The sequence below is a fragment of the Oncorhynchus keta genome, chromosome 1 (assembly GCF_023373465.1).
Source record: "Oncorhynchus keta strain PuntledgeMale-10-30-2019 chromosome 1, Oket_V2, whole genome shotgun sequence".
Lineage (NCBI taxonomy): Eukaryota > Metazoa > Chordata > Actinopteri > Salmoniformes > Salmonidae > Oncorhynchus > Oncorhynchus keta.
This window is the reverse complement of record NC_068421.1, coordinates 81,296,274-81,319,011: the sequence shown is the minus strand read 5'-3', so window position 1 is coordinate 81,319,011 and position 22,738 is coordinate 81,296,274. Positions and strand designations below refer to the sequence as shown.

At 45.9% G+C, this 22,738-nt stretch overlaps 1 protein-coding gene across 3 annotated transcripts in view; it reads left to right on the top strand.

The window, feature by feature from the left end:
• The window catches only part of syde2 (synapse defective 1, Rho GTPase, homolog 2 (C. elegans)), a 79,326-nt gene that overhangs the window by 3,429 nt on the left and 53,159 nt on the right, over window positions 1–22,738 (top strand). For all 3 annotated transcript variants that reach the window (XM_052462052.1, XM_052462043.1, XM_052462058.1), the window contains exon 2: window positions 19,771–20,514. In XM_052462052.1, coding sequence (XP_052318012.1) covers window positions 19,771–20,514 — 744 coding nt within the window. The remainder of the gene's footprint in view (window positions 1–19,770; window positions 20,515–22,738) is intronic.

The following is a 22,738-nucleotide window of genomic DNA, read 5'->3' as shown; positions in this document are numbered from 1 at the left end:
AATAAAGAGGGTGAGAGAGGAGGAGGGAGAGGGGGAGCATGGGGAGGGAGAGGGGGAGGGAGAGAAGTAGGGAGAGGGGGAGCATGGGGAGGGAGAGGGGGAGGGAGAGAAGTAGGGAGAGGGGGTGCATGGGGAGGGGAGAGGGGAGGGAGAGAAGTAGGGAGAGGGGGAGCATGGGGAGGGAGAGGGGGAGGGAGAGGGGGAGCATGGGGAGGGAGAGGGGGAGGGAGGGAGATGGAGGGCAGCTGTTGGCTCTTCCGAAGATGGTTTGGCTGCTAACTTTCTACTTTCTCTATTTTTCTCTCTCCATCTCATATCTTTGTTTCTGTTTCTCTCTCTCCCTCTATCTCTCATGTCTCTGTTTCTCTCTCTCTCTCTGTCTTCATCTCTCATGTTTCTGTCTCTCTTTCTCTCTATCCCTCTCTTCATCTCTCATGTCTCTGTCTCTCTTTCTCTCTAGCCCTCTCTTCATCTCTCATGTCGCTGTCTCTCTTTCTCTCTATCCCTCTCCTTCTCTCATGTTTCTGCCTCTCTTTCTCTCTCGCCCTCTCTTCATCTCTCATGTCGCTGTCTCTCTTTCTCTCTATCCCTCTCCTTCTCTCATGTTTCTGCCTCTCCTTCTCTCTATCCCTCTCCTTCTCTCATGTTTCTGCCTCTCCTTCTCTCTATCCCTCTCCTTCTCTCATGTTTCTGCCTCTCCTTCTCTCTATCCCTCTCCTTCTCTCATGTTTCTGCCTCTCCTTCTCTCTAGCCCTCTTCATCTCTCATGTTTCTGCTTCTCCTTCTCTCATGTTTCTGCCTCTCCTTCTCTCTAGCCCTCTCCTTCCCTCATGTTTCTGCCTCTCCTTCTCTCTATCCCTCTCCTTCTCTCATGTTTCTGCCTCTCCTTCTCTCTAGCTCTCTCCTTCTCTCATGTTTCTGCCTCTCCTTCTCTCTATCCCTCTCCTTCTCTCATGTTTCTGCCTCTCCTTCTCTCTATCCCTCTCCTTCTCTCATGTTTCTGCCTCTCCTTCTCTCTAGCCCTCTCCTTCTCTCATGTTTCTGCCTCTCCTTCTCTCATGTTTCTGCCTCTCCTTCTCTCTATCCGTCTCCTTCTCTCATGTTTCTGCCTCTCCTTCTCTCTATCCCTCTCCTTCTCTCATGTTTCTGCCTCTCCTTCTCTCTAGCCCTCTCCTTCTCTCATGTTTCTGCCTCTCCTTCTCTCTATCCCTCTCCTTCTCTCATGTTTCTGCCTCTCCTTCTCTCTAGCCCTCTCCTTCTCTCATGTTTCTGCCTCTCCTTCTCTCTATCCCTCTCCTTCTCTCATGTTTCTGCCTCTCCTTCTCTCATGTTTCTGCCTCTCCTTCTCTCATGTTTCTGCCTCTCCTTCTCTCATGTTTCTGCCTCTCCTTCTCTCTATCCCTCTCCTTCTCTCATGTTTCTGCCTCTCCTTCTCTCTATCCCTCTCCTTCTCTCATGTTTCTGCCTCTCCTTCTCTCTAGCCCTCTCCTTCTCTCATGTTTCTGCCTCTCCTTCTCTCTATCCCTCTCCTTCTCTCATGTTTCTGCCTCTCCTTCTCTCTAGCCCTCTCCTTCTCTCATGTTTCTGCCTCTCCTTCTCTCATGTTTCTGCCTCTCCTTCTCTCATGTTTCTGCCTCTCCTTCTCTCATGTTTCTGCCTCTCCTTCTCTCATGTTTCTGCCTCTCCTTCTCTCATGTTTCTGCCTCTCCTTCTCTCATGTTTCTGCCTCTCCTTCTCTCATGTTTCTGCCTCTCCTTCTCTCATGTTTCTGCCTCTCCTTCTCTCATGTTTCTGCCTCTCCTTCTCTCATGTTTCTGCCTCTCCTTCTATCATGTTTCTGCCTCTCCTTCTCTCATGTTTCTGCCTCTCCTTCTCTCATGTTTCTGCCTCTCCTTCTATCATGTTTCTGCCTCTCCTTCTCTCATGTTTCTGCCTCTCCTTCTCTCATGTTTCTGCCTCTCCTTCTATCATGTTTCTGCCTCTCCTTCTCTCATGTTTCTGCCTCTCCTTCTCTCATGTTTCTGCCTCTCCTTCTATCATGTTTCTGCCTCTCCTTCTATCATGTTTCTGCCTCTCCTTCTCTCATGTTTCTGCCTCTCCTTCTCTCATGTTTCTGCCTCTCCTTCTATCATGTTTCTGCCTCTCCTTCTCTCATGTTTCTGCCTCTCCTTCTCTCATGTTTCTGCCTCTCCTTCTATCATGTTTCTGCCTCTCCTTCTCTCATGTTTCTGCCTCTCCTTCTCTCATGTTTCTGCCTCTCCTTCTCTCATGTTTCTGCCTCTCCTTCTCTCATGTTTCTGCCTCTCCTTCTCTCATGTTTCTGCCTCTCCTTCTCTCTATCCCTCTCCTTCTCTCATGTTTCTGCCTCTCCTTCTCTCTATCCCTCTCCTTCTCTCATGTTTCTGCCTCTCCTTCTCTCATGTTTCTGCCTCTCCTTCTCTCATGTTTCTGCCTCTCCTTCTCTCATGTTTCTGCCTCTCCTTCTCTCATGTTTCTGCCTCTCCTTCTCTCATGTTTCTGCCTCTCCTTCTCTCATGTTTCTGCCTCTCCTTCTCTCTATCCCTCTCCTTCTCTCATGTTTCTGCCTCTCCTTCTCTCTATCCCTCTCCTTCTCTCATGTTTCTGCCTCTCCTTCTCTCTATCCCTCTCCTTCTCTCATGTTTCTGCCTCTCCTTCTCTCTATCCCTCTCCTTCTCTCATGTTTCTGCCTCTCCTCTCTAGCCCTCTCCTTCTCTCATGTTTCTGCCTCTCCTTCTCTCTATCCCTCTCCTTCTCTCATGTTTCTGCCTCTCCTTCTCTCCAGCCCTCTCCTTCTCTCATGTTTCTGCCTCTCCTTCTCTCATGTTTCTGCCTCTCCTTCTCTCATGTTTCTGCCTCTCCTTCTCTCATGTTTCTGCCTCTCCTTCTCTCATGTTTCTGCCTCTCCTTCTCTCATGTTGCTGCCTCTCCTTCTCTCATGTTTCTGACTCTCCTTCTCTCTATCCCTCTCCTTCTCTCATGTTTCTGCCTCTCCTTCTCTCTATCCCTCTTCATCTCTCATGTTTCTGCCTCTCCTTCTCTCATGTTTCTGCCTCTCCTTCTCTCATGTTGCTGCCTCTCCTTCTCTCATGTTTCTGACTCTCCTTCTCTCTATCCCTCTCCTTCTCTCATGTTTCTGCCTCTCCTTCTCTCTATCCCTCTTCATCTCTCATGTTTCTGCCTCTCCTTCTCTCTATCCCTCTCCTTCTCTCATGTTTCTGCCTCTCCTTCTCTCTAGCCCTCTCCTTCTCTCATGTTTCTGCCTCTCCTTCTCTCTATCCCTCTCCTTCTCTCATGTTTCTGCCTCTCCTTCTCTCTAGCCCTCTCCTTCTCTCATGTTTCTGCCTCTCCTTCTCTCTATCCCTCTCCTTCTCTCATGTCGCTGTCTCTCTTTCTCTCTATCCCTCTTCATCTCTCATGTCTCTGTCTCTCCTCTCTAGCCCTCTCTTCATCTCTCATGTCGCTGTCTCTCCTCTCTAGCCCTCTCTTCATCTCCCATGTCGCTGTCTCTCCTCTCTAGCCCTCTCTTCATCTCCCATGTCTCTGTCTCTCCTCTCTAGCCCTCTCTTCATCTCCCATGTCTGTCTCTCCTCTCTAGCCCTCTCTTCATCTCTCATGTCGCTGTCTCTCCTCTCTAGCCCTCTCTTCATCTCCCATGTCTCTGTCTCTCCTCTCTAGCCCTCTCTTCATCTCTCATGTCGCTGTCTCTCCTCTCTAGCCCTCTCTTCATCTCTCATGTCGCTGTCTCTCCTCTCTAGCCCTCTCTTCATCTCCCATGTCTCTGTCTCTCCTCTCTAGCCCTCTCTTCATCTATCATGTCTCTGTCTCTCCTCTCTAGCCCTCTCTTCATCTCTCATGTCGCTGGCTCTCTTTCTCTCTATCCCTCTCCTTCTCTCATGTTTCTGCCTCTCTTTCTCTCTAGCCCTCTCTTCATCTCCCATGTCTCTGTCTCTCCTCTCTAGCCCTCTCTTCATCTCTCATGTCGCTGTCTCTCCTCTCTAGCCCTCTCTTCATCTCTCATGTCGCTGTCTCTCCTTCTCTCTAGCCCTCTCTTCATCTCCCATGTCTCTGTCTCTCCTCTCCAGCCCTCTCTTCATCTCCCATGTCTCTGTCTCTCCTCTCTAGCCCTCTCTTCATCTCTCATGTCGCTGTCTCTCCTCTCTAGCCCTCTCTTCATCTCTCATGTCGCTGTCTCTCCTTCTCTCTAGCCCTCTCTTCATCTCCCATGTCTCTGTCTCTCCTCTCCAGCCCTCTCTTCATATCCCATGTCTCTGTCTCTCCTCTCTAGCCCTCTCTTCATCTCTCATGTCGCTGTCTCTCCTTCTCTCTAGCCCTCTCTTCATCTCCCATGTCTCTGTCTCTCCTCTCTAGCCCTCTCTTCATCTCTCATGTCGCTGTCTCTTCTCTCTAGCCCTCTCTTCATCTCCCATGTCTCTGTCTCTCCTCTCTAGCCCTCTCTTCATCTCTCATGTCGCTGTCTCTCCTTCTCTCTAGCCCTCTCTTCATCTCCCATGTCTCTGTCTCTCCTCTCCAGCCCTCTCTTCATCTCCCATGTCTCTGTCTCTCCTCTCTAGCCCTCTCTTCATCTCCCATGTCTCTGTCTCTCCTTCTCTCTAGCCCTCTCTTCATCTCCCATGTCTCTGTCTCTCCTTCTCTCTAGCCCTCTCTTCATCTCCCATGTCTCTGTCTCTCCTTCTCTCTAGCCCTCTCTTCATCTCTCATGTCGCTGTCTCTCCTCTCTAGCCCTCTCTTCATCTCCCATGTCTCTGTCTCTCCTCTCTAGCCCTCTCTTCATCTCTCATGTCTCTGTCTCTCCTCTCTAGCCCTCTCTTCATCTCCCATGTCGCTGTCTCTCCTCTCTAGCCCTCTCTTCATCTCTCATGTCTCTGTCTCTCCTCTCTAGCCCTCTCTTCATCTCCCATGTCGCTGTCTCTCCTCTCTAGCCCTCTCTTCATCTCCCATGTCTCTGTATCTCCTCTCTAGCCCTCTCTTCATCTCTCATGTCGCTGTCTCTCCTCTCTAGCCCTCTCTTCATCTCCCATGTCTCTGTCTCTCCTCTCTAGCCCTCTCTTCATCTCTCATGTCTCTGTCTCTCCTTCTCTCTAGCCCTCTCTTCATCTCTCATGTCGCTGTCTCTCCTCTCTAGCCCTCTCTTCATCTCCCATGTCTCTGTCTCTCCTCTCTAGCCCTCTCTTCATCTCTCATGTCTCTGTCTCTCCTCTCTAGCCCTCTCTTCATCTCTCATTTCGCTGTCTCTCCTTCTCTCTAGCCCTCTCTTCATCTCCCATGTCTCTGTCTCTCCTCTCTAGCCCTCTCTTCATCTCCCATGTCTCTGTCTCTCCTTCTCTCTAGCCCTCTCTTCATCTCCCATGTCTCTGTCTCTCCTCTCTAGCCCTCTCTTCATCTCTCATTTCGCTGTCTCTCCTTCTCTCTAGCCCTCTCTTCATCTCTCATGTCGCTGTCTCTCCTCTCTAGCCCTCTCTTCATCTCCCCTGTCTCTGTCTCTCCTCTCTAGCCCTCTCTTCATCTCTCATGTCGCTGTCTCTCCTTCTCTCTAGCCCTCTCTTCATCTCCCATGTCTCTGTCTCTCCTCTCTAGCCCTCTCTTCATCTCTCATGTCTCTGTCTCTCCTCTCTAGCCCTCTCTTCATCTCTCATGTCGCTGTCTCTCCTTCTCTCTAGCCCTCTCTTCATCTCCCATGTCTCTGTCTCTCCTCTCTAGCCCTCTCTTCATCTCCCATGTCTCTGTCTCTCCTCTCTAGCCCTCTCTTCATCTCCCATGTCGCTGTCTCTCCTCTCTAGCCCTCTCTTCATCTCTCATGTCGCTGTCTCTCCTCTCTAGCCCTCTCTTCATCTCCCATGTCTCTGTCTCTCCTCTCTAGCCCTCTCTTCATCTCTCATGTTTCTGCCTCTCCTTCTCTCTAGCCCTCTCTTCATCTCTCATGTCTCTGTCTCTCCTCTCTAGCCCTCTCTTCATCTCTCATGTCGCTGTCTCTCCTCTCTAGCCCTCTCTTCATCTCTCATGTCGCTGTCTCTCCTCTCTAGCCCTCTCTTCATCTCTCATGTCGCTGTCTCTCCTTCTCTCTAGCCCTCTCTTCATCTCCCATGTCTCTGTCTCTCCTCTCTAGCCTTCTCTTCATCTCCCATGTCTCTGTCTCTCCTCTCTAGCCCTCTCTTCATCTCCCATGTCTCTGTCTCTCCTCTCTAGCCCTCTCTTCATCTCTCATGTCGCTGTCTCTCCTTCTCTCTAGCCCTCTCTTCATCTCCCATGTCTCTGTCTCTCCTCTCTAGCCCTCTCTTCATCTCTCATGTCGCTGTCTCTCCTCTCTAGCCCTCTCTTCATCTCTCATGTCGCTGTCTCTCCTTCTCTCTAGCCCTCTCTTCATCTGCCATGTCTCTGTCTCTCCTCTCTAGCCCTCTCTTCATCTCTCATGTCGCTGTCTCTCCTCTCTAGCCCTCTCTTCATCTCCCATGTCTCTGTCTCTCCTCTCTAGCCCTCTCTTCATCTCTCATGTCGCTGTCTCTCCTTCTCTCTAGCCCTCTCTTCATCTCCCATGTCTCTGTCTCTCCTTCTCTCTAGCCCTCTCTTCATCTCCCATGTCTCTGTCTCTCCTTCTCTCTAGCCCTCTCTTCATCTCTCATGTCTCTGTCTCTCCTTCTCTCTAGCCCTCTCTTCATCTCCCATGTCTCTGTCTCTCCTTCTCTCTAGCCCTCTCTTCATCTCCCATGTCTCTGTCTTTGTTTCTTTCTCCCTCTCTTCATCTCGCTCTGTCTTTCCCTCTCTTTCTCTCTATTCATCTTTGTCTACTCTACTCTCTTCTTCTCTCATCATAGAAAAGTTCAGCCTCTTCTGCACTTTTCCACTGTCTAACCATACCTGTTGAAGTCGACAAACAGGAGAAGACAGGGAAAGAGAGGACAGAGAGACATAGAAGCCACTAGGTGTATGAAAAGGGTTGTATAGAAAGACTCGCTCAGGGACCTGGGAAGAGAAAATAAGGTTTCTCTCCCTGTAGTTTGTTTTATTCATTGTCTTGTCCCCCACTCCTTCCTTCATAAGTTCCATGGTAACTTGCATTTTAAAAGGACCTGGAAGTGAATATTTAAAATGCCAATCCTGTTGTTTAAATTGTTTGCTCCCTGTTACTTAATTCCTTAGTATGAATGAACAAAGTGGGCAGCGATGAAGTATTTATTAAGGTCAGCCCCAGAGCTTATCTTACCCCTGTGGATCTCTCTCTCTCTAGATCTCTCTCTTTCTCCTCTCCCTCTCACTAGATCTCTCTAGCTCTCTCTCTCTCTCCTCTCTCTCTCTAAATCTCTCTCTCTGGATCTATCTCTCTCCTCTCTCTCCCTCCCTCTAGATCTATCTCTCTCTCTCTAGAGCTCTCTCTCTCCTCTCTCTCTCTCTAGATCTCTCTCCTCTCTAGATCTCTCTCTTCTCTCTCTCTAGATCTCTCTCTCTCTAGATCTTTCTCTCCTCTAGATCAATCTCTCTCTCTCTCTAGATCTATCTCTCTCTCTCTAGATCTCTCTCTCCTCTAGATCTCTCTCTTCTCTCTCTCTCTCTCTCTAGATCTCTCTCTCTCTAGATCTATCTCTCCTCTCTAGATCTCTATCTCTCTAGATCTATCTCTCCCCTCTCTCTCTCTCTCTCTCTAGATCTCTCTCACTCTAGCTCTCTCTCTCCTCTCTCTCTCTCTCTCTCTCTCTCTCTCTCGATCTCTCTCTCCTCTCTCTCTGCTCCACAAAGAGCCATTTAAAAAAAGTAATACCAAAACCTCTCAAAGCGTGACTATAAACTTAGACTATAAACGTTTCTTTTATAGGCGCTCTTTTAATTTATGCAGATATGTGTCTTGGCTGACACGCTAAAAGTGATCCCCATTTATCCCCTCCTTGTTTATTTATTGGAAATTAGAACTCACTTTGAAGTCATAAATATAATGCAGTTGATTAGGAGTGTAAAATAGATTTGACGACAGTCATTTAAAGTGTCTGTATGGCATCTTTGTACTTTTATAATTAGTGTGAAATCCCCCTGCATATTCATCACCCACAATGTGCTATTCACAGTGATGTGTGTGTGACTGAGTGTCTTGGGAAGTAGGTTAAAATAGAGTAGTGAGAAGTTGTTAGATGGCTCATCGTGTGTGTGCATGTGTGCATATGTGTGTGTGTGTGAAGTGGGACCACCACGATATTGTTGATGGTTAAGAAAGATAGGGAAGATCTAGAATGGTACGCTGGGACAAACACTGGCTGAGTTGTGTTGAGTTCAGTTATCTCCAGGTGTCTACTACCATGTGTAGCATGCAGGCAGTAGGTCTCTACTCAGTATTTTTGTTTTCGTCAGTTTGGGGCTCAAAGGAATGGGGATAAATCAAACCTACTGTAGACCAATAGCCATGCCAGCCAGTAGGGTGAAAGGCCCACCAGACTGCTGTTTGAACTTTGAAGATTTGATTTTCTCTTTTTCTCAGTACCTGTTATGGCTCAGTCTGATCCCCTCGTGAGAGAATAATAACCAGCCTCTGTCTGCATGCTTTGGATATTAACCTTATTGGAAGTCACACACCTGAATTGGGATTATGGGTAATATTTGTCAGAGGTCACAATATATCATTTACAAGGCGTAAAGGCTTCATAAACCCGTTATATGGTTGACATATATGCTTCACAAATCATTTATATGCAAATGTCATACTTTCTACAGGCGATATATCTGGTCTTATAGGGACATTTTAAAACATGTCTACTCTATATTCATGATGTCCAGCACCACGCCAACATCAACATACTGTGAAAATGGCACATTTCTGTGTAAAAAAAAAGACACAGGAAGATGAGTGATTCCAGTGACATCAAACAATTAGTAGTCAATGCCTCCTCATCATTGGTTAAAATCACTGATGCTTTTCCAAAATTGTGGCGTAACCCTTTTGCTGTAACATATAACCCAAGGTAAAGTGATCTCCCCTGCTCTTGTTAATGTATTAAAGTGGCTACAATATCAAATAGGCAGGAAATATTCAATCTGATCCTCTTTGCCAGCTTCCCTCCACTGTTAAGTCGTGTTAAGACTGTGTCGCTCTCTGTGTCTGCATCAAACCAAGTCTTTTTACTGAGCTGCACTGTTTTCTCTCATAAACACACGTAGCACCAGTTCCAGATTACCAGGTACAATGCTTCCTCCTGTCTGCTGTTTGTGATACTAAAGACAGATCAGATGATGAATGAGATAGAGGAAGCAGCATCATGGTAGTAGAGCCAGACATCTTTATGTAGAGGGTGAGTTAAATACTAATCATAATACGATATTCTCTCCGAGTTTGTCTGTTGACTCTGCCAAGTCAAAGTCAAGCACCAGCATCTTCATTTTCATGTGATGTCTCAGGCAGGAAGGTATGTTTTTTTAATGTGTTTTTCTAGTTTAAGATTCCAGAGAAAAGGAGATAGCAGTATGAATGAATAGGTCAGAGAGAATAGGAACAATGATAAGGTGGAATTCTTGTTGTTTTTTCTGTTGGTATTCTATGTGACCGGGAGAGTGACACCATTTCCAATTCTCACCCCTGCAACAGGGCGGCAGGGAAGAGGACTGACTGACACACTCACACACACTGCATTATTTGCCCAGGCCATATGTTACCCCTAAGGTCTTGGGTGTTCATTGGGCAGGCATGCCACTCTCACAGGTCTCAGTCTGCATTACTTTTAATTGGCTGTGTGTGTGTGTGTGTGTGTGCGTGTGCGTGGGGTGACCACTGTGGATACTATTGGTGAAGGTTACCGGACTCTCATGCCAACTAGAAGCCAAGGGCGAAGGAAGGCTCAGGTTTTGGCAAGCTGTGTCAATCAGCGCAGAGTGCACTAAAGTTATCTCAGGGTCAGGTTAGGGCACGCACAAACACAGCGCACACACATACACAGCGCACACACACATTGCGTTCCCACAGATTAGGTTTATAAGGGCAAAGTCATATGTCTCTATCAAGGAAGTGTTGATGCAGTTTAAGTGTTTGTAACAGCTTTCCTCCTGGGAAGGAGAGGCGAACCAAAATGCAGCGTGGTTATAGTTAATGTTTTTTAATAAGAAAACTCAACATGAACAGAATACAAAACAAGAACGGTGAAAACCCCAAAACAGACCCGTGTGGCACAAACACTAACACAGGAGACAACCACCCACAAAATACCCAAAGAATATGGCTGCCTAAATATGGTTCCCAATCAGAGACAACGATAAACACCTGCCTCTGATTGAGAACCACTCTAGGCAACCATAGACTTCCCTAGACAACTACACTGAACACAACCCCATAAATCTAATAAACCCCTAGATAAGACGAAACACAATAAATCACCCATGTCACACCCTGGCCTAACCAAAAGAATAAAGAAAACACAGATAACTAAGGCCAGGGCGTGACAGTGTTTTCACCACTGCTTTAGTTCTCACACAGTTTACTATGAATTAACATGTTTAACTGGAATCCCAGGACATTCCTGGGAACTCTTCACATCTCATCAATAAAATGACAAGACCAGAGAAATTACATTTTCCCCCAATATGGCACTAATGCAATTCCTCAAAATGCACAACCTGTCAGTAGTAGATTAGCACAAACAAAACACTCGAAAGTGACCATTCTGGATTATTTAGGACCAATGCCGATTTTTGGGTGTCAAGGAGGCTGAAGGCCACTAATACATAACAACAAAATGGCAATAATTGAATTTGAATGGTAAATGTCTTGATAAACTGGGTAAATGAAGATGGCATAGGCCTATTCACAATACAGGTGAATGGATATTCAATAGGAGTGTGTGCATGCATTGAGTTATTGAGCTTGTTTTGGGTGATCAGTGGAGTCTATGGTGCTACAGATGACAAACAATCTGTTTGTCTTCCATTTGGGACTTAATATTATCCTACTGATCAACAACATTTGCAAAGAAGCACCACTCCCGCATGTCACGTCTATATGGAAGGACATCATACAGGCACTGCTGTTAGTTTGAAGAACATCTATGGGTCCAAAGTCATTTCATGATTTGATTTGTGATCGTGATGTGTGATCACTGGGGATGCACGCTATATCAGTGAAGATATCGGAATCGGACGATATTAGATAAAAATGCCAATATCAATATCAGCCCGATGTTTAGTTTAACGTCGATGTGCAAAAACCGATGTCAAAGCTGACATGCAGACTTATATAACGTAGGTACATGACGTAATGACGCCGCGTAACATCTGGCACTGAGGAAAGTCCTATTTCATGCTCATGACTGTGCTGGTTATGCTGGTTGTCATACTGCCATTTCAATGGCATTTGAGAACATGTTGGAAACTTGGGAACATGAACACACTAGCTAGCTCCATTCGAACAACTGACTCGAGAAATAAGCTCATCATTTGCGCCTGCAGCAGACGTGATACCCTCTTATGGCATTGAAACGCCTGCTCAACAAAACTGCCGACCCAGGCTGTGAACAAGCGGTTCGGTGGCATTCTCTCTTTACTGTGTCCCCACCATGCTCGATGCGATGTACAAGGACCGCTACTTTCATGCTCGATGCGATGTACAAGGACCGCTACTTTCATGCTCGATGCGATGTACAAGGACCACTACTTTCATGCTCGATGCGATGTACAAGGACCGCTACTTTCATGCTCGATGCGATGTACAAGGACCGCTACTTTCATGCTCGATGCGATGTACAAGGACCGCTACTTTCATGCTCGATGCGATGTACAAGGACCGCTACTTTCATGCTCGATGCGATGTACAAGGACCGCTACTTTCATGCTCGATGCGATGTACAAGGACCGCTACTTTCATGCTCGATGCGATGTACAAGGACCGCTACTTTCATGCTCGATGCGATGTACAAGGACCACTACTTCGATGCAGACAAGAAACAGGGCTTACGTGACATGTTACAGACACAGCTGGACAAGGTGGAAACAGACACAATGACAGTGCGCACCGAGGAAAAGAGGCCATGGACAGACAGAGCTGAAATTTCACTGCTTGACATGTATGATGAAATCCTGGTTGAGAATGAAACGACTGAACAAATGAACAACAAAACAGCACAGCAAGTAAGTGAAAGAAATAGGTTTTGATTATGTTCTACTGGTAATGGGGACATGCTAACAAAATAACTTTTTGGTCAGTGTGGTGTGTGTGTGTGTATAACCTTTATTTTACTAGGGAAGTCAATTAAGAACAAATTCTTATTTACAATGGCGGTCTACCCCGGCCAAACCCGGCCAACGCTGGGCCAATTGTGCGCCACCCTATGGTACGCCCAATCTTGGCCGGATTTGATACAGCCTGGATTCGACCCAGACCCTGTAGTGACGCCTCTTGCACTGAGATGCAGTGCCTTAGACTGCTGCGTCCATGTGTGTGTGTTAACTATTTAACTGTACTAGAATGCTTCAAAGGCCGCAAAAATGTTAAATATCGGTTATTGGTATCGTTTTTATTTTTGGTAAGGAAAACAGCCAAAAATGTCATATCGGTGCATCACTAGTGATCACGGATGCTTATGAAATTAGTATTTTCTTCCCATTATCTTTGACTAGGATTTTTTATATATTTTTCAGCTGTCAAGACACATCTCTTAACATCTCTGCTGCCAGGACAAAATTGTAAACAATTCAATTGGCTAGTTCAGCTATCTGTCAAGAAATTGCACGTTGTAACTTGATCCTACTGCTACGATGGGATAGAGCTAAGCTGTAACTCCGCTCCCTTTCTCATCTCTCTCATATCACTTACTGCTGTTTATTGCTACTATGAGAACTAGTTCAATAGCGATGGCATTTTCTTATCAAGCCATAAATGGGCATAATATCTAACAAGGAGAGCGATGGTAGGAAAAAAAGGTGACACAATGATGCAAGTTCTGTCTGAATGACTGAAATCTTCCCATAGTTTGCAAAGTGAGAAGGTACACACACGTGCTGACCTACAGCTTTTTTGGTCCATAAGCATGCAGGAAGATTCTTAGGTAGCTACACCTATTGCCAACCTTTATTTAGGCATTTTAAAACAGTTCCTTCTTTCTCTATTATGACAATCATCTAATCCAACTATTAACTGTCAATTTACTGATACGATTGTGGTTGGTCAGGTCAGCACACCAGTAAATAGCTAACATTACACCGCAAATCAGATGGCTCCTTGCCGGAAATGGTGCATGTTCAAAATGATAACCCACTAACTTTAGCTAACTATGTTGGCTATTAGCTCCTTTCTGATATATTAGCACCATGTTTATCTAGCCAGCATAGTAGCTATAGACAGCTATCTAACGCCACAGGTGAAAGGGTTAGTTATTGTAATCTGTGCTAACAGGTCACATAGCTATCTGCTTAGCTAGTGATATATATATCACTAGCCACTTTAAACAATGCTACCTTATATAATGTTACTTACCCTACATTATTCATCTCATATGCATATGTATATACTGTACTCTACATCATCGACTGCATCCATATGTAATACATGTATCACTAGCCACTTTAGCTATGCCACTTTGTTTACTTTGTCTACATACTCATCTCATATGTATATACTGTACTCGATACCATCTACTGTATGCTGCTCTGTACCATCACTCATTCATATATCCTTATGTACATATTCCTTATCCCCTTACACTGTGTATAAGACAGTAGTTTTGGAATTGTTAGTTAGATTACTTGTTGGTTATCACTGCATTGTCGGAACTAGAAGCACAAGCATTTCGCTACACTCGCATTAACATCTGCTAACCATGTGTATGTGACAAATAACATTTGATTAGATTTAGCTAGCTACCTAGCATATTGCATGCATGTGCAGGCACGTCAACACAAGCCTTATTATTAGTGAATTAACTAAACTAATATCTGCAACAGGAGTTAGATTTTGGCCACTGTGTCAATTCATACATTTCTAAATACTGCAACTTTCTGTAGGAGAATGATTTAATAATAATAATAATAATAATAATAAATCATAATAATAATAATAATAATAATAATAATAATAATAATAATAATAAGAAGAATTTATCTTGCTGCTGCTGATTTTCCCAGTTAGACATTCCTCCGCATTGTGCAGTGCTCGTGGCTCAGGCGGTAAATTGCGGCTGGCCTAGCAGCAGTTTTGCTATGGAGAGGGACTATCCGCAAAGCCGATAAAGAAGGACCCAATATTTTGTCTCGGCCGATTATCGCTTTTCTCTAAATAGCACATTATCCAAATAGGCTGTCGCATGGTAGCCTTTAGCCTATAGTATTTACTTCATACAAAATCGGCATAAATTCAAAGTACATGCATAATTGACACTGCCGGACTGCACACGTGACCTGAATGCAGTTAATAAACCCTACCGGAAACCATATAGCCTATAAAATAACGTATGCCTAGTTGAGCTGTTATTGTGACTGCAGACAGTCACACATTTGATTAGCCTATGCAGAGTTCACTACATAGGCATCTCTGTCACAGACAATGAAGTCTGTTAACAATTCATAGAGGCATGAGGGAAAATTCTATATTTTCCGGTCCTAAAGCCTAGGCTATTTTCCTATCCAGTCCCAATTCCAATGAAACCCAAAATCCTGTCGTGCATGACAATTCCTCATTTTTATTCTGTAATCAATAGGTTGCATTATCAAAGCATGTCTCTTGCCAATGCATGTCAAAATAGCGATATAACATTTCCCCCGCTTCTCTGCGCTGTCTCGTACTTGCTGCCCATATGAGAGCTTCGGTAGAGAATATGTGATCGATAAACGGTATGAGAGTCGATATGGATATTTTTTAAACAGTTTAAGATACCTTGATATTTAAACTATTTCCACTATTTAAACTGGTCTGCTATATGTATAACCATCAACCCGATTTTGCCAAATATAGGAGATATTCTGTCATTCTTTGATGGAAGTTATTTAGCAAATTTAGCAACTTTGGTCATTTGACTTTTGTTACTGCCGTTACAAAATGTGTATGATTCGACAACGCTATACTCGAGGGACGCTCTGTGCATCTTGAGCGCGCTCTGTGTCTGGATAGCCTACTGCTGAAATGCACTGAATTGAGGAACTTAACGTTCAAAATTGATGAATTGTCTGTTTCGCAATTCACAACAGTGTCATTGGCGATCAAAGACAGTTACTATATCATTATTAAATATCAGTTTAATTTGCTCTGAAATCTTTACATAGTGGCACAGCACCCCTCTTATTTGGGGAGAATCCTGGCATAGTGACCATACAGAATCTTTGTTTTAAACACTTTAAATGGACTTCAGATTTTCGCGGTATTTCCCGGGACAATGTGGATAAATAAAATTATTCCCGGTATTGAAATTTGGGTGATTTTCTGAAGAATATTAATCCCTACAGTTTACTGAGTGTTCTAGAACCCGCACAAGTTATTTTTCAGTTGGTTCTTTCCACTGCTTGAGGCTCCATGGCAAAGGTTGTGACCTACATCAATAGTATTTTTTTGTTTTCAGGGCATTGATATGAATTCAATATGCGTTTACAGTTTGAATGTGATGGTAGAGTTATAGTAGGAAATGGATGGAGGGGTGTTGGAGGAAGGCGGTGCCGTGCCATGCATGATGAAGGTGTGAGAGGTGTTGAAGAGAAAACTGTCAATCTAGAGGAGCTGTGGTCTGGAATGTCCTACATGTGGGAACACGCTACCTCTGTTATGGAAGACCCCTTAAAGGAGACAGTTCTGCAGTGACCAGCTCAACTCACGCTAGGCTCTACGACAGCAGCCTCTAATTCAATTTGAGCTAAGGCTAGCACTAATGCTAACATGCCATCCCCATGCTAAGAGCCTATTCTCATTGACGAAAGTTTAAGCAGAGGCACTACGACAAGATTTCAATTGACATAATATGTACATCAACTGTTTCAATATACATGACATTCTTGTCTTCCTTACATTTCGTTGAGGCTGGCAACGTGGCATTCTTGCTCTGCAGCTCCAATTTACCGTAAACATCACAGTAGCCATTAGCAATGCAAACTATTCAACAATGCGAGTAGGTAGCAAACTAAACTAAATTATTTCTGCATTCTCCTTAGTTACATCATAATAGCTGCATTAGCTAGTTATCCGAATGCGGATGTTTGCTAAAACTGGAACTGCTTTGAGGTTGTCCCTAAAAAATTATAATAATGTACAATAAATTAAGACTACAGATTATTGAATGGGATAATATACACATTTTTTGAGAATGATAATTTGAAACATACAGTTTTAATGAGTAAATGTATTTATACATGTTTTCATTTTGATAAGACGTTAAACTACAATGGATTGAAGGTTATTTGTTGATGTAAAAATCTAAATGTACCGATTTTAAGGTTGTGCCATTAGATTTGGGGTGAGGTGGGGTCACGGAAAATGTTTGGGGGGAAAAATGGGGTCTCCAGAAATTGTCTGAAAAAATGTCAAAAGTTTGAATACCACTGCCAGGCTTAACTTTATCAATATCATAGAGTTCTTTATATGAGGTAAAAAGCTCATGTGCACGCACACACACACACACACACACACACACACACACACACACAGTGCCCTTAGGGCCCATGTCAATAAAATCAGCCAAATCAAATCAAATTTTATTTGTCACATACACATGGTTAGCAGATGTTAATACGAGTGTAGCGAAATGCTTGTGCTTCTAGTTCCGACAATGCAGTAATAACCAACAAGTAATCTAGCTAACAATTCCACAACTACTACCTTATAGACACAAGTGTAAGGGGATAAAGAATATGTACATAAAGATATATGAGTGAGTGATGGTACAGAGCGGCATAGGCAAGATACAGTAGATGGTATTGAGTGCAGTATATACATATGAGATGAGTATGTAAACAAAGTGGCATAGTTAAAGTGGCTAGTGATACATGTATTATATAAAGATGCAGTAGATTATATAGAGTACAGTATACACATATACATATGAGATGAATAATGTAGGGTATGTAAACATTATATTAGGTAGCATTGTTTAAAGTGGCCAAGCAAAAAATAAACTTAGTTTCAATCTAGTGAACTCGGAATAGCTTCCTTACGCAACTTTACAGGCCATGTTCCACTAATTTGATTGCACTGGTTAAAAATAAACAATTTATTCTGACACGCTGGTACTTTTTAATAGTACACTTCTTCAACCCTGCACACACACACACACACACCAACACCCAACTCTGGACCCTATGTATGTTGTTTTATAAGTGAAAACATTCTCGGTATCCAGTCTGTAATTTGATGGTTGTAGCGCAGCTTGCAGGAAATCTGTTTCCTTAAGGGAAAGAGAACTTGTCATTAGCGTCTACTGTGGAGGGGCTCGTCTGGGCTGAGAGGAGAATGCACGTATCAAAACAGTCTTTACAGAGAGAAGACTGCCATGCGGTGCGTGTTGCAACAGGACCCAGCCCTCATCACTCAGATCCAGCCTGTCTGTTTCCCTCTCTCTTTCCCAGCAGGCAGCATCTGCTCATCAGCCCGCTTGTCAACACTGCCTGCGGAAAAACAAGACCTGTCAGACAAACAATCTTTGCATGATTTGCAGGGTTACTTGCTTTGCGATTTGTAAGAGATTTGGCTTCTCTTTTTATTATCTGTTAGGTAGACTGTACACACAGAGCTGCGAACTGTACAGACACACAGAGACATCTCTTGTTGCGTTGAATGGGAATGGTACTTTCTGAACCCTTTGAAAAATGTCAAGCCAGAAGCTGCCTCATCACCACATTTTTTATCTGCCCCTATTGATGCTCATATCGGCGCTGGTTTTACTTATGTCAACTGACCAAACCATCCTCCTCACCCTCCATCCCATTTGCCTCATCCCTTCATCCCATCCTCCTCACCTTCCTTCCCCTCCTCGTCCTCCTGATCCCTGGCACCTCTATTTTCACTACTGTCACGATGGCTGTGATTTTTCAGATTTTTCCCCCGCTCTGTTTATGGGAGCTCTGACTCTATCCCGTCTCTCTCTGTGTGTGATTTTCCGTTAGGTCTCAGCTCGCACATTCCCCAAGCTGACATTCCAGGGATGGGAAGTCATTGGAGGAGATGTGCCAGTGTTGCGAGGCGTTTGTGTTACAAGGGGCCTGCATGGCCTGCCACGTAGTAATGACGGTTTGTGTTACAAGGGGCCTGCTTGGCCTGCCACGTAGTAATGACGGTTTGTGTTACACCGGGGCCTGCTTGGCCTGCCACGTAGTAATGACGGTTTGTGTTACAAGGGGCCTGCTTGGCCTGCCACGTAGTAATGACGGTTTGTGTTACAAGGGGCCTGCTTGGCCTGCCACGTAGTAATGACGGTTTGTGTTACAAGGGGCCTGCTTGGCCTGCCACGTAGTAATGACGGTTTGTGTTACAAGGGGCCTGCATGGCCTGCCACGTAGTAATGACGGTTTGTGTTACAAGGGGCCTGCATGGCCTGCCACGTAGTAATGACGGTTTGTGTTACAAGGGGCCTGCTTGGCCTGCCACGTAGTAATGACGGTTTGTGTTACACCGGGGCCTGCTTGGCCTGCCACGTAGTAATGACGGTTTGTGTTACAAGGGGCCTGCTTGGCCTGCCACGTAGTAATGACGGTTTGTGTTACAAGGGGCCTGCTTGGCCTGCCACGTAGTAATGACGGTTTGTGTTACAAGGGGCCTGCTTGGCCTGCCACGTAGTAATGACGGTTTGTGTTACAAGGGGCCTGCATGGCCTGCCACGTAGTAATGACGGTTTGTGTTACACCGGGGCCTGCTTGGCCTGCCACGTAGTAATGACGGTTTGTGTTACACCGGGGCCTGCTTGGCCTGCCACGTAGTAATGACGGTTTGTGTTACAAGGGGCCTGCTTGGCCTGCCACGTAGTAATGACGGTTTGTGTTACAAGGGGCCTGCTTGGCCTGCCACGTAGTAATGACGGTTTGTGTTACACCGGGGCCTGCTTGGCCTGCCACGTAGTAATGACGGTTTGTGTTACACCGGGGCCTGCTTGGCCTGCCACGTAGTAATGACGGTTTGTGTTACAAGGGGCCTGCTTGGCCTGCCACGTAGTAATGACGGTTTGTGTTTTAGTCAAAATATAGCAGAACCAGCAGTGGAGAAAAATACCAAAAAACACATTTCTCATTCTGTCTATCAGAGGTGAAATACAGACGTGAAGAAAGATGATGTGTTTGGATTTTGAGTAGCGTGTGTGGTTGTATGTGAGCGTGAGGAGAGGGGAAAGTCCCTACACATTTCTCCATTCCAAGGCCGGGTAAGTCACTGTTGGTAAGTCACCTATGGTTTCATGATACAGATGTTTTCATTTAAAGTAACAAAGGCACAACGTTATCCTCGCAAGGCAAATATAATCAGGTAATCAAATGTTGGGGGGAGGCTACAAGTGGGAAGCTATGATTCAACAGGTTATAAAACATCCCACACTGTTTCCATGGTGATAGTTGCCAGAATATCTCTTTGTGTCTTAAGGCTCCTCCTGTATGAAGGGATACAGGTGAGCAGATGGTGGCAGTGAGATATCAGTACAAGAATGCATCCAAAATGGCACCCTATTCCCTACATAGTATTGCTTTACTTTTGACCAGATAATAGGATGCCATTTCAGATACAGCCTCAGTCTCTCCTGCTCTGCAGTCTGACACGTCTCTCCTGCTCTGCAGTCTGACACGTCTCTCTTTCTCTCACTCTCTCTCCTGCAGCTCTGATAGAGAATGTCCACTCCTCCTCCGACAGGCACGAGGTTGGCGAGGGCAAGGCCAGCGAGCTGTCATTATGGAGACCCCCACTCAACACCATCACCGTTTCCAAGAAACGCAACTGGCTCCAGCAGAGCTCTGGGAGGCCGCATCACACCACCCAGGATGACTCCCAGTGCATTCTGGGAGCAGAGGAGGACAATGGACATGGACATACACCCCGACCCCCTCCTAGCCCCTCCCCGGAGTACCTAAAACCCCCCGGACCGCCGCCCTCCCGGCCCCTCCGCCTGCACCTACCCCAGGTGAGCATGTGCCACGCCCGCGTTGGACCCCAGCCCAGGTGTGTGGACCCGGCTGAGGAGAATGATGCGGATGACGAGGGGGAGATCTGGTACAACCCCATCCCCGAGGATGAAGAACCAGAGCTACGTCACATTTACAGACCCACTGCCATCCCCCAGGTCAGACTGATGGTCCCTACACGGCCCCAGGAGCCCCAAGCCCCCCAGATCCAGAGGCGGCCCAGCCGGGAAGGGGTGGCCGGGCGGACCCTGGAAGGCTGCAGCCCTGACCTGGAGGGTGTGGGGGAGAGCCTGGGTGGCGGAGGTGGAGGTGGAGAGGGGAGTCAGCAGGGGAATGCTGTACATTCCATGGAGCCATCGGTACAGCTGCACAGACAGATGCTGCACACATGCAAACCTCAGGAGGAGGGGCCAGCCAGTTCCAGCAGAGCCACAGCTGCAGGTAAATAACCTCTAGAACTACGTCTATCCATCTCCCTCCTCCTAGTCTTACACTCTTTCTAATCTACTCTCACTCACTCTCTCCTTTTCTTTTCTTTTACTATCCCTTTCTCCTCTTTCTCTGTACTCACCTCTTTCCCTTCCTCAACTTAGTGCCGGCGGCTGTCTGTCTCTCAGTCAATCAGTCTTTCAATCAGTCTTGAGACACCACGCACACACACATACCTCTCCTCTCTCTAATCATATCTCTACATAGTGGTGTCAGTCATTAGGTTAGCTAAACCCACCCACATTAGTTAGCCAGGTGGAATTAGTTGGCATTCCTGAAGGGAATAAATCATTTTTTCTTTGTGACTGAAGCTCATTCCCGTGATTAAGCAATGCTGTAGACTAGGGCTGTCCGAGTTAACCAATTTACTGAAGTTCACTTTTTGTAATTTCAGTGCACAATTTGTTTATTTATTGCGATTAATCGCAATGTCTGAAAGCATTCAAAATACACTGGGTGTGTGTGGGTGGGTGGCAGGCCTGAAATTTTGTGATTTTAGTGGTAATCTACCAGGGCACCAAGGCCATCTGCTAGGGCACCAAGGCCATCTGCTAGGCCACCAAGGCCATCTGCTAGGGCACCAAGGCCATCTACTAGGGCACCAAGGCCATCTGCTAGGGCACCATGGCCATCTGCTAGGGCACCAAGGCCATCTGCTAGGGCACCAAGGCCATCTGCTAGGGCACCAAGGCCATCTGCTAGGGCACCAAGGCCATCTGCTAGGGCACCAAGGCCATCTGCTAGGGCACCAAGGCCATCTGCTAGGCCACCAAGGCCATTAACCAAAAGAGCCAATTAAATGGCTTTGAAAACAGAAAAACAGTAGCCATTCTTTAAAAAAAAACATATGTCTATGTAAATGGCATATATATATATATATATAAATGTACATAAATAATTAGCCTACAGTACATCTAAAGTGTGCCCCCCTCATGTCAGCAGCAGACCGATGCTGACATGAGGGAGGCGCCAGAAAATGTAGCCACACTTTAATGAGACTTAAAAAATAAAGGGAACACGAAAATAACACATCCTAGATCTGAATGAATGACATATTCTTATTAAATACTTTTTTCTTTACATAGTTGAATGTGCTGACAACAAAATCACACAAAAATTATCAATGGAAATCAAATTTATCAACCCATGGAGGTCTGGATTTGGAGTCATACTCAAAATCAAAGTGGAAAACCACACTACAGGCTGATCCAACTTTGATGTAATGTCCTTAAAACAAGTCAAAATGAGGCTCAGTAGTGTGTGTGGCCTCCACGTGCCTATATGACCTCCCTACAACGCCTGGGCGGATGGTCTCCTGAGTGATCTCCTCCCAGACCTGGACTAAAGCAACCGCCAACTCCTGGACAGTCTGTGGTGCAACGTGGCATTGGTGGATGGAGCAAGACCTGATGTCACAGATGTGCTCAATTGGATTCAGGTCTGGGGAACGGGCGGGCTAGTCCATAGCATCAATGCCTTCCTCTTGCAGGAACTGCTGACACACTCCAGCCACATGCGGTCTAGCATTGTCTTGCATTAGGAGGAACCCAGGGCCAACCGCACCAGCATATGGTCTCACAAGGGGTCTGAGGATCTCATCTCAGTACCTAATGGCAGTCAGGCTACCTCTGGCGAGCACATGGAGGGCTGTGCGGCCCCTCAAAGAAATGCTACCCCCTCAAAGAAATGCTACCCCACACCATGACTGACCCACCGCCAAACCAGTCATTCTGGAGGATGTTGCAGGTAGCAGAACGTTCTCAACGGCGTCTCCAGACTCTGTCACGTCTGTCACATGTGCTCAGTGTGAACCTGCTTTCATCTGTGAAGAGCACAGGGCGCCAGTGGCGAATTTGCCAATCTTGGTGTTCTCTGGCAAATGCCAAACGTCCTGCACGGTGTTGGGCTGTAAGCACAACCCCCACCTGTGGACGTCGGGTCCTCATACCACCCTCATGGAGTCTGGAGGTCATTTTGCAGGGCTCTGGCAGTGCTCCTCCTGCTCCTCCTTGCACAAAGGCGGAGGTAGCGGTCCTGCTGCTGGGTTGTTGCCCTCCTACATCTCCTGATGTACTGGCCTGTCTCCTGGTAGCGCCTCCATGCTCTGGACACTACGCTGACAGACACAGCAAACCTTCTTGCCACAGCTCGCATTGATGTGCCATCCTGGATGAGC